This window comes from Polyodon spathula, chromosome 19, assembly GCF_017654505.1.
Source record: "Polyodon spathula isolate WHYD16114869_AA chromosome 19, ASM1765450v1, whole genome shotgun sequence".
Lineage (NCBI taxonomy): Eukaryota > Metazoa > Chordata > Actinopteri > Acipenseriformes > Polyodontidae > Polyodon > Polyodon spathula.
Window position 1 is genome coordinate 29,370,343 of NC_054552.1, and position 12,490 is coordinate 29,382,832.

At 34.9% G+C, this 12,490-nt stretch overlaps 1 protein-coding gene across 2 annotated transcripts in view; it reads left to right on the forward strand.

Annotated features, from left to right (window-relative positions):
* The window catches only part of LOC121294786 (S phase cyclin A-associated protein in the endoplasmic reticulum-like), a 96,833-nt gene extending 87,562 nt beyond the window's left edge, over positions 1–9,271 (forward strand). For both annotated transcript variants that reach the window (XM_041218869.1, XM_041218870.1), the window contains exons 29-31: positions 6,054–6,245; positions 8,270–8,321; positions 8,492–9,271. In XM_041218869.1, the coding sequence (XP_041074803.1) occupies positions 6,054–6,245; positions 8,270–8,321; positions 8,492–8,595 (348 nt within the window). In that variant the 3' untranslated portion in view covers positions 8,596–9,271. The remainder of the gene's footprint in view (positions 1–6,053; positions 6,246–8,269; positions 8,322–8,491) is intronic.
* Positions 9,272–12,490: the final 3,219 nt, after the last annotated feature.

Below are 12,490 nucleotides of genomic sequence, written 5' to 3' on the forward strand. Positions count from 1 at the left end.
GGGGATGACAGATGATTCAGCTTTGTTCATACACAGAAAAGTTAGCTGAATGACCATGTTGGGAATAGCTGCTTTTACATATTCATTTAATCCAAAAGCATTTTGTTAATTTATAAAAATCTGTTGCAGTAGTCTTTAAACTTCTGATCTTAGCTGCAGGACACAAGCTGCTGTGTTTCTTCATTCTTGGCCTCTTTTCAGCTGATATTATTAAAAATGCCATCAACACAAGTGAGCGGAATGACAGGAGGAATAAAATACTTTCAAGGAAGCACAGCTGTAGTTCTTTAAATCAAATTTATTTTACTTTATATATATATTTCTAATTTAAGTTCTAAAACAAGACTGGGATTTATCTCCTGATCGTTGATATATTATACATTGATGATAGAGAATATAGGTCTGTATATATGTCTCTTGTCTCCTCTTACTTTGCAGTATGCAATCCCAAGGTTAAACAAAGTATAACTTGTGTGATTAATTTGCTTAGTACTGACATGGCAGAAATGCAATTTTTGCAGATGTATTTGTTGGAAAAAAAAATCATAATAAGAACACATTCCTTCTTATTTTAAGTAAAATAAATATTTAAAAAATTGCCTGAATCACTTGTTTGTTTGTCTGCTGTGTCTCAGTTGAGACTTTACCAATCATTTCGACATTCACAGTAGGGTGTATTTGTCAAAAGGCTTGCTCTTGCCAATTTACAACACATTCAAAAAAAGCAAGATGGGTGGAACGTCTACAGAGCCAGCCATTTTAGAGAGATTTCTATAATGTAAACACAGCCTATCAATGTGGGGCCTGTGTATAATTCGAGCATTATTTAATGCAAGGCTTATGGAGGGCCTCCTGCTGTCCACACAAATCTAAAAAAGCAGAGAACTCTGTCTGTCAAAATGAAACCCCATCTAATTTTTTCGATGACTTCTGAAATTAACAGGTAGGTAGCCTGAGTATTTAATGACTTTTGCTTGCCCCCAAATTAACCCACTGATAGAGTTGTGCCTGTCCTACATTTTATTTATTTATTTATTTTTTTTTAAGTACTGATTTCCACACATGTTACACTAGCTTTGGCTTATTTAAAACAAACAAACAATTTTTTTTTTTTTTAATTGTTGGTGTCACCCTATGTGATTTGATGTGACGGCTTACGAATCTAGCAAAACTAGTTCTGTTAGAATGATTAACCCCACCAATTACAGGCTTGTCACTACAGTACGCTTCCGACTGTTAGAGAAACAGAAACCTTGCAGCCTGAACAGCAGCCACAGTGAGCCCAGACGAATGCTCCTGACAATGGAAGAGACAAGTGTAAACACGACCTAATGTGAGTGAGGTTAATAATGATTCATTCTTAGGTTCCAAATGCAGTTCTTGTAATGTTTAATCAACACAGATCTATGTATACTACTTATTAGGTATTATGAGGAGTCTATAGATTTCTAATTTTCATTGAACACCTGCAGAATGTACAGCATTATTATTAGTAGTATTGAAATTTTATTATTATTTTTTTTAATTTGTTTGATTGGCAGTTAACATCACCCTCTATGTTTACCCCTTAAACAGCCTTCATATGTTAAGTTTATAAGCTGCTTTAAGTTAACAAAATTGATTGAAAGCTGACAAAGTCGTGAATCCTTTAACAAAACGGGAGTACGGACAGCGTAAAAAAAAAAAAAAGGATTTCTTTATGAATTATGTTTTGTAATGGTACGAAAGATGATCCTGGATAGTGTTTTTGTTCCTGGAATGCTGCTGTCGGGAAGGGGGGGGGTTTAAAAAGGATAAATGTTTAGAAGGAATATTTAGAACAGCTTTAGCCTTTCACATACTCAATGTAAGCACTGGCGGCACAAGAAAGCAGCATTGACCTGAGGGCCCAAGTGGTGACATAGTCTGCTGATTCAGTGCTGGCAGCTTGAGGTTTGTTTATGTATGTGCACAAGAAATAATGCAGATCATAAAAAACTTTAAAGAGAGACTACTATCCACAATGAAAACTACCCCTTCTCTGAGGATATAAATAATACGCTGAATTCACAAAATCTATTTACACCCTAATTTAAACAATAACAAAGGCATGTTTCCGTTTATACAGCATATTCCTGCAGTTTTTATAGTCTCTTGATTATTTCCAGAAAAGAGGCATAACTGACATTGTGAATTTGAAACACAAATCCACTTATACAGAAACTTGGGAGATATTGCTACCATAATATGTCAAATCATTGTGTACGACTGGATTAAATGTACATCTTTTCTGGTTTGATATGATGGCACTAAGTAGCAAATCTAAAGTTCTTTTATCTGTGACTTTCATTATATTGATTTTGGCTGCGTGAAATGCCAAACAAAACTGATAAAATGCATAGGAAAATCAAGCAAAGTGTCCCCTTTGATGATAATGATTATTAGATACCCTTGGTATTAAGCAGCATTCACTGCCAGATATCACTGTAAGATATTTCAGCGTGAGAGAACCCCACATATTGCCAGAGGGCAGCTGTTGCAAGAAAAGAATGAAGAATTGCAAAATACAGTCAAGTGACATCAAGGTACAAAACCAGATAATAGCTGGAAAATCCTGTCCTCCCCATTATCATTTTTTTTTTTTTTTTTTTTTTTTACTTCAGATTAGTTTGAGGAGTTTCTTGATTTTTTGATCGATAGCCTGGACGGTATTGTAGATCCTCATTAATTATAATACACATATTTTACTAATCAATTAGTATAGAGGCCTCCAAGTGTTCTTCATCCGGGAGCTAAATATCACTTGTGCAGACCAGAGAGCCAATAGATTATTATATTTTACTAGAAAAGTTGTGCTCAAAACACTTCAAAAATTGACACAGTACGGATGTAATCAAAAGCAGTTCTGACTGCAGGCTTATTGGCAGCTGCTGTATGTTTCTTGGGTGCTATCAGGTAGCTACAAGTGAGAGTTTAGGGGCTCAGACACAACCCTTGAAGCCACATTTTTGTTATGATCTAATTAGTGCTGTAAAATAAATGTATTTTCTAAAGTAACATAGTTATGCAGGTTTCAATAAAAAACAAGAAGTGTAATCTTTAATTGCCTTCAACAGAGGCTGCTTGATTGCTTGAATCAGAGCATTTTAAGTATAGAGCACACATTTCAACAGGACTGTGTTGGGTAATAAACCCATTGATGGCTGCCCTGATGCTGCGTTTAGATAAGTACTTCAAGCAGTGACTTCCTTTCATGTTTGCTTTTTTCTTATCAGTAACTTCACTGTGCTTCCTTAATAGTGGCACCAACATTTATTGGGACATGTTTTGCAGAAGCTGCAATACATGCATAAGAGGACTTTTAAACCCAGAGGAGTGTATTGAAGGTGTGATGCTGTAAAGAGCTTGTTTCCACAGCCTGTGAGGAGCTCATTAAAGCCAACTGGAAATTGAAAACACTCAATTGAATTGATTTGAATATGTATAATATATTGCTATATATATATATATATTATATATTATATATAACAAAAAATCATCTATATATATTATAATATATATATATATATATATATATATATATATATATATATATATATATATATATATATATATATATACATACACACATATACACACACAAATATATATAATAAATCATCACACACACACACACACACACACACACACCAAAATTATGTTTAGTATGGTTTGTTTGAACACGGGAGGTTTATATATTTTTGAAAATCGGCACACAGATGGTTAAAGGAATCCTCTGCTTTTCTTCCTTCCAGACAGGCTTAGTTTTTGTCTCCCCTCCAGTGCTCACTTCAGAGCAGACAATTTGTTTAGATTCTTGAAGATCCTGCACTGAATCTTGTAGGATTATGAGATTGCTCAGTGATTTGTGGAATAGTGTTCAGTGAACTTTTTTTTTTTTTCTTGCTCCAGCACAGACACCAGTTATAGGTGATATAGGTGAGTTATAGGTGACCAGTGATAAGTCCTGCTACTTCTGAATGCTTACATTTATGAGGCCTAGCACTGATGTTCCCAGGGGGAAAGAGTTATTCTTTATTTTTTAGGGATTATAATGTTTGATGCCCTGTTGAAAGATGCATTTTCTCAGTAAACCATTTTAAAATGTATTGAATGTGTTTCTTGCTGGTTGGTTTGTAAACAGGCTGTCAGTGGAGAGATTTATATTTGGTGAAGCATCAGATACTTTCAAATGGATGTCATTATTTTTTATGAGACCCAACTTAACCCTTACCTCCTTAAAAGCAACACAAACAGGTCTCTCTTATATATCCGTTGTTTTAGAGCAGCCACTGAAAATCAGCCTTTCGTGCGTCTTTGTACAGCTATCAGGGGTAATAACTGTGGCTTGATTCACATGGTGTTAAAAGTGAAACCCATGTTATGCTCCTTTGTGCGTTACAAGACTCTTTGTTGTGGGAGCAAAAGCCACTTGAAAATGATGGAAATGTGAGTATGCTTCTGTCTGGTACCCTATACCCTCACAGTGTGATCATCAGCAAAAAGCACTGGGGTGAGAAACATTCCGCAGTAAATCTCATAAGCATTTTATTATCAAAACAACAAAGTGTATTTAACAATAAAAAATGCATGATATCTTTTTGGCATGCTGATGTGTAAGTTATATAACAAGTCCATGTTTGCATTTCAGGCAATGTTTGTTGAAAAATGTTTCCTGTACTAAAATCAAAGATGTTTGAGCATGCTTTTCTTTTATTACTTACTCCACTCTTTTGTGGGTTTATTTTCAAGACTTTGTACACTAAAACGTCAAGTGATCTTAATTTGACACGATGTCCATTTTATTTTCTTTGAGAATTGGTGTGGAACATAGTCCAGAAGTACTTCACCTTGAAATGATAAAAAGGTGAATTATTAGTTTGTTTGTCATGCTCTTAAACTCCTAAAGTGCATTATTAAACAGTGAGTGTATTCTAAGAGTATTGTTAAAAGTGCTTTAAAAATCTTGTAAATCCCAGTAATTTATGTCATTGTGGTTGAGGAGCTTCACCCTGCCCTTCTGGTTTCAATTTGAGCTCCACTCTGTTGGGGTGTGTACACCTGTAAAGCTGTGTTTTTCCAGCTACAATTTACAATCGTGCCCTGCAGTTTTACAATGTTGCTAACCCTGCCGCAGCCTGCCTCCCAGGCTCTAGGAAGAGCCAACGGTAGGTCAAGCTATTCTTTTGTTTTGTTCCTTTGTAATCAAACTAGTCTGGGAGTGATTTGATTTTAATATTGGTGAGCTGGGTTTAATGCCTTGATTGAAAGGGTTTGGTGAAGCTAGCAGGATGTGAGCCTAGCAAGGATTCCGTTAATGGTATTGCTTCATTTCTTAATGTGCTGATGACACTCCGTAAGTGAGGCCAGCTTTATGGCGAGAGCCTCATTTATCCAAAAAGCCCTTCTCTGGGGCCTGCTACACTGATTGAGCTCACTGATAAAGCAGCACAGATGGGGGGGGAGATGGGGGGTGGGGGGTCTGCTTTTAGAACACAAATTCCTCTGTGGTTGTCTTGAATGTGATGGTATGGTGTTGTACAATTTGAACAGTTGTGGATTGTGGCAATGTCAAAGTGCTGCAAATGTTTTTGTATATTGAACACCATAGATTTGTATTGTGGTTTTTAAAGTGAGAGGATATGGTGTCGGTCCTTAGATTGTGTTTTTACAAACAGAATTCAGAAATTAATATCTGGGGGCTGCTTAACTGTCTCACTCTGGAGTAGCTAAAAACTAATGGGTTTAGAAAAGAGCCAAAACTGGGCAGCGTAGAACCAATGGATTGCCCATAGAAGCAATGCTGTTACCCCCTTTTACTGCAGATATGTAATTGGCCTACAAATTATAAAGGTTGCCACAAAACACACATTGATTTATCATACATTATTACTTTCCACTTTTGTTTGATATTGTTTCCATTTATAGATGTGTGTTTTATCTTTTTCAACTGTTTTTCTATTTGAATAGAACTGTACGATTGCGTATGTATTAACATGATGACATGAATGTGTTTTTTGTTCTGTGTGTTCCAGGTAATCGTGCAGTCTGGCCGCCAGCCCAGTGTGCTGCAGAAACTGTGTCAGCTGCCTTTCCAGTATTTCAGCGACCCGCGGCTGATCAAAGTGCTCTTCCCGACGCTCATCTCAGCTTGCTACAACAACAGCCAGAACAAGGTCATCCTGGAGGAAGAAATGAGCTGTATATTACTGGCTACTTTCATACAGGTACTCGGATGCTATTTGTATACAGCATTGTCTGCCAAATGCAAATTCTGTGACAGCCAGCTCGATGAAGAGCAAATTCACACCCTCTGCATGTAGCACGATGGATGTGACAGGTCTATAAAAGCCAACTGAGCTTTAAAATATTAAATAAAGGTTGATCAACATTGTCCAGTAGTGAAGAATGCCACCAAAACATGATATTGTTCAACAGTTTAGCACTAATCTGCCAATCACAAGAAACTTTGCTGTCAATTGGTGTTTGAATTTGATAACCCACATCCTTTTTTTTTTTTTACTGAAAACTACTTTTTGGCACAGCTGTGTCTAAAGGTAAAGAGTTAACACATTCCTTTACATAGTTTTTCAGTACAGCTACTGATGCTTTTTAGCAAAAAAATTACTTGCTGGTCATTTATGCTGGATTTACCTGCCACTGGTAAGCCCTCCAGAACACAAGCTATCTCTGTTGTCTTCCTTGCCGCTTAGGCCTCTCGTTGCCCTGCTATCTAGATTATTTTAAGATTCGTTTTTTGAGAGAGAAAAAATGTCACATTACTCAAACGATGAAAAGATATATGTGGGGGCTGGTATATTTCTGTTTTTAACTTGTATGGCGTGCCAGCCAGTTAACAAAGGGTCTATGTTTAAATAGAAAGTATTGTGGGCTGCTAATACATCACTTAGCCCTTTTCTTTCACACCATTTTCATAACTTTGCTAAAAGGTTCTCATAGGCCTGTTTGTCGTAATTTATAAAAAACATCACTTGTCATATTCTCGTAATATTCGAAATGAGAAATCTTGACACGCTCCTTTTTTTTCCTGTAACCTAAGCTTTCACGTATAACAGTTGTTGTCTCTGCAAGTTAACTCCAGCCTAGACTGGAACAATTTAAATGTAATTACTTGCTTCATTTTTACCTGACAGATGAAAAAAGATAAGAAAATTAGAAGATAGCAGTTGTAAAATAGGTATTTTACAGTAGTTATTAAATATGAATATCAGGTCAATCATTTGTAATTAAATTCTAAACTATTATGATAAACTAAACTATTTAATGATAAATAACACTGCATAGGCACTGATGTATTTGATTATAAATGATGCATTTTGTAAAAATACAGTTTTGCTTATATGCACAGTGAAAGACATTGTCCATATACTAAATTCAGTAAGCATTATTGAATTGCTTTTTATAAACTGAACATGTAAATTAAACGTGTTTACCTCTCCATGTGATTCAGATGCATAATTTGTATTCTACCATGTTAAGCTATTCATCTTTACTTTTTGTGTACTTCATTGTTTTCCCGCTAATGCCTTTTCCATATTATTTGAGATGTCCACTCGGCAAAAAGTAACTTCAATTGCATTATTTATTAAAACTGCCTGCAATTCTTTTTTTTATAAATGTAGAAACTGTTGAATTTTTACATTTTTGAAAGGTTGTATGTTTGTGCATGTGTACTTTGGAAACCTAGTTCAGACTAGAATCATTGGCTATATTCAGAAGAGTTCAAATAAAAGCATCCTTGGATTGAAGACTGTAACTTAATTGTAGTGCATACTGGATTTGAAATTGCCCTAGCTTTCCATAACAGTTTAAAACAATACCAGCGTGTGTGCCACTAGAATTGATACTGTAAATAGTCCAGCCCAATGTGTAAAAGGTATTCTGTGCTGTGTTATTAGAAGAGCCACACCACCTTCCACGCAGTCTCTGCAGTGCTGTTCTAACAGAGAGCTTGCCCTGAGACAGTGCCTGCCAATGAGCACTCCAGTGAAATAGAGTGCAGAGTGGTTGTCATTGATGGATCAGTGATTACTTTAGGGGAACTTCCAGCGCTTGGCTGGCAGGCGGGTGAATACGTTTTGGAATAGCCTGTTAATACAGAGATAGAATGTCTCTCTGTCCGTATTGGATACATTGACATTCTGACTGCATATTCACCTCCTCATGTACATACATAGAAGGGTGGGTTTTAAAAAGAAAAAAAGCCAAATAACAATGCCTTCTTTCTTAGGACTTTGCACCAAGTTCAAGCCAGCCTGAAAACAGAACGCCTCAGCAAGCAGGTAGCTTTTCACTGTTACTCTTTGTTAATGGTCAAGTTGTAATTTTTTAAGGTACACATTTTCACTGATAATACAGGTATGAATTTTGACATGTCACAGAATTCACATAGCTGTGCCCTTTAGATGTGTGTAAATGTGTCTTCTAGTTTGTTATTGTCTTTTTTTTTCAGAAAAAGTCTCCCAGTCTCTGGACTACCTCGAGCTGTCAAATCGTTTCCCCAGAGAACAATGGGATGCAGCCCTGCAGTTTTTCCTAAAAAAGCAAGACAATTGATTTTGTTAAGTGGAGTGTAAATATTATTTTATTAACTGAATAAGTGGGGTGACTGTTCTCTTACTGTCCAATCTTTACACTACAGTGAAATCTAAATATATTATTGAAGTGTACTGCAGCTCTGAGTGGTGTGGGATGGATTTGTTAAGAGTGCAGCGTTTACACCAATTTTTGTAAAAGAGCAAAAACATTTTGTAACACTGGCATAGTACAAACTTTGCACAGCAGCAACTTGTGAATAAAGCTGATGTATTGAACTCCTTTAATGTATCATCCCTGTCCCTGCTTATAGTAAAATGCTGCAGTAGGAATTATAAAATGAATTGCATAAAAACAAGAATGTTACAAGCCAGAGCTGCTTTGTAAAGCTGGGGACTGTCGTCATTCCCAGTAACTTCTGAATTCAAAAATATATGTTTTTCCTTTTAATATAAAGTGTCATCAAAATCAGTTTTGTATGAATTTTTTTTTTTTTTTGTTAATTTCTGTAATTTGCACAATCCATGTATTTATTGTACATAACATTCTCCCTTTTTGTATTTATGAACGGTTGTGTTTTTTCCTACATTGTGTTTGTTTTCCTACCTGCTGTTCATCAACCTGTGTGAAACTGTACAACGTTAATATTTATTTAGAATTTAATGCGCCAGTAATAAAATAATGTATTGCTCTTCAAATTGTGCTGTTAATATTCTTTTTGTTTTTTAACAAGTTTGAATAGTTTTAAATTGCTTTCAGAAGTATATATAGGGACATATTACTGTAGCTTTGTTACAGTTGCACGTTCTACAAATATAGCAAACCCATGGGGTATATTTAGTTCATATAGTCTATTTTATAATGAAATTTCTGTCATCGGATACTTGTATGAGGTAAACGAAACAGGAAATGCAATCCCGTTGGACTGACTAATTATCACTGCAATAGCGCAGAACTGAAGTATCTTTCTGTTAGGGATTACACCATCTATGTCCATTCAGCTGCTTTGGGCTGTATGTTATCAGGCTCCTGGGAGAAGTATATTGCACTGTTTGTTTTTTCTTCTGCTTATGACCAGCCTAGAAACAACATATTCAAAACGCTGATAAGAAGATGCTGACATAGAGCATCCCATTGGAACTGATTATACTAAAAATAATAATCTGGGTGAATTTGCAATGATTTTTAATGAAAGTATGTCTTTGTATTTGTTGCCTTTTCAGCATTATTGATTAATACTGTGGTTAACTCTGTAAGTTTCACTTTCAATAGCTTAATTGTATTGCCTTGCTACAAAATCCAATGGTTATTGGTTATCATTCAAACAATTTTAATGAGATACTTATTTATATAGATTTTTCCAGTTTGCTGTAAAAAGTTGAATGATTACTTTTTAACTTTCCCTAAATTAATAAAAGATACATTTTTAGCAACACAGAAATGTTTCAGAATAAAAGACTCCTCTCAGTGGCAGAATTTACATTTTATTTTAATACAATGAAATTTTTTAATACAATGAAATATTTGGATATTTAAAGTAGTAGTGAGGGTACTTGGATTCCTTAGGCGTCCATTATCAGCCATGGCATTGATGCATTTCACATACAAGCACTCAAATGCCTGCCTTGCACTATACACACAATATCCTGAGCCCTACTGTAGATGCTGTCTGCTTCCCTTTTTAGGGTTCTTCAGGAATAAGTGACGTCTATGATCTGTTTATTTCACGCTCATTCAATATACTTTTTATAAATTACTGTTAATAAAACTAAGCTTTTGAAAGCAGGTATACGTTATGACAGGCAGAAATATGCCGTTCCGCGTAGAGCTATAAAGTAAACTTAATACAGAGATACCTTATTGGGGAATTAGCTTCAGTCTTGCCTGGGACTGGTGTTGAACTGAAGTATAATGAGACTGTATTACCCAACCCCGTGTATTTCAGTTAAGGAGACGTGGAACAAGGAATTACAATTCATGGTTGAAACTTGAACGGCAATTTAAATGTAAAGATTGACGTAGTAAAAGCTGTTAATGTTGAAGATATAAAAGGAAATGCAGGGACCACACCGATTTAAAAAAAAAATGGCTTTAAAAATAATTTACAAATAGAATTTGACAACGTGACTCGCGATTCAACACTGCGCGATATAGAACGATAAGAAACAAAAAACTTATTGACGAATGGTGGTGGTGGTTGTTTTGTTTTTGTTTTGTTTGTTTTTCTTAAACATTAACAAACGTTGGTGTGGTCTTCAAATAATTAAAATAAAACCTAAATTGTATTTTCCTTGAGGCAAATTTAGCACAGAGGTAAATGCTTTGTAAATATTGCCGCAGTTAGTTACAGTCTGGATTAATTTGTATTATAGTCTATATAGGCAGAGTAAACCACAGTAACGCGCTTCAGATATACTGGCAATATGCTTGTTTTGGCAACAAAAGCTCAGCGCTTACAATTTCATTTCGATGCCTATGACCTCAAGGCCATTTGCTGTGTAAAGGTGTAGGGATTTATAACAGCGGAGCCAGGCAATAACCTTAGAATTAAGGAGACATTGTGTAAAAAATATAAGATGTTCCGTTCTAGGTCATGGTATAAGCAATGGGGAATTGGACCTTTGGTCTTACCGGGGTCAATTTTATATTCATGTACAAAACTAAATGTCATCGACCACAGTAAGAATAACGGCTGTTTTCTTGGATCAAGCAATAATGCAGTCATATAATCTGTCATTTCAATTAATATGATCTGCAGTGGCCTGTTTTCAATGTACTACTGAATAGCAAATCTTTGAGAGAGACTTCGGGAGCACGATATTCAGATTGATTGACGGTAATTGCAGGCAGAACAGTCTGGTACAGTAAACAGCCTTCGATCATAACCATACCTCGGCGAATGTACTCAATTGTAATTATTTCTAAAATATGAATCTGCTTTGGCGTGTCAATTTAATTTTCAAGCTCTGATTTGCTCAGTTAAATCGTGTTGTTGAAGGAAGCAAAGTTGTGATAAGCTGTATGTTTCAGAGATGTGTTAAGATGTATTTTACTGAATACCGTACACTGTTGCAAATGCCAAATATTTATAATACCCCGTTGTTGCTTGAATTGGGTTTGTATGTGGTGTTGAGTGAAAAACGTGTTTATTTAAACGTTTTAAAATATTTAACGTGATGAGTTCACTTTGGCATTGACGCCTGATGGTTTTGTCTGATGCTCATACCAAGTCATGCAATTAACTAATTGCATGTATGTATGTATGTGTGTGTGTGTGTGTGTGGTGTATATATATATATATATATATATATATATATATATATAGATATATATATATATATATATATTAGATTCACGCACATGCTTTTGTAGACGTAATTCAACTTAATTTGACTAATAATTCCTACGTTTTCTCTTGAAACCGTGGTCTGTATTTGTTATCCATAACAAACAGATGTATATACACGTAAAGTTTTGTGAATAGTGTTTTATTTGACTGTTTATTTGGCTGTTAGCTCACTGTGTGTGTGTGGTGTAACACACACATATACATAATATATATTATATATTATATATATATATATATATTATATATATAATATAATTAATAATATATAATAAACGTTGTCTCTTGAATAAAGACGTAAGCTTACTTTTGGACCACACTTTTATTATAAAAAAAATAAGTAAATAAAAATGCACAATATTTTAATTTCATTCTATACCAGCATTGTTTCATTAAAGTAAATATAAGAAACAAAAAATTTTTTAACCCCGCAGAAATTTGACTTTTAGAACCCTAATTTAAAAAAAAATCTTGGTTAGAAATACCTCCTTTTCCAATAAAACTGATATATTTGACTAATTCGCTCATACGATAATACTAAATAATAATAATATAATAATAATAATAATA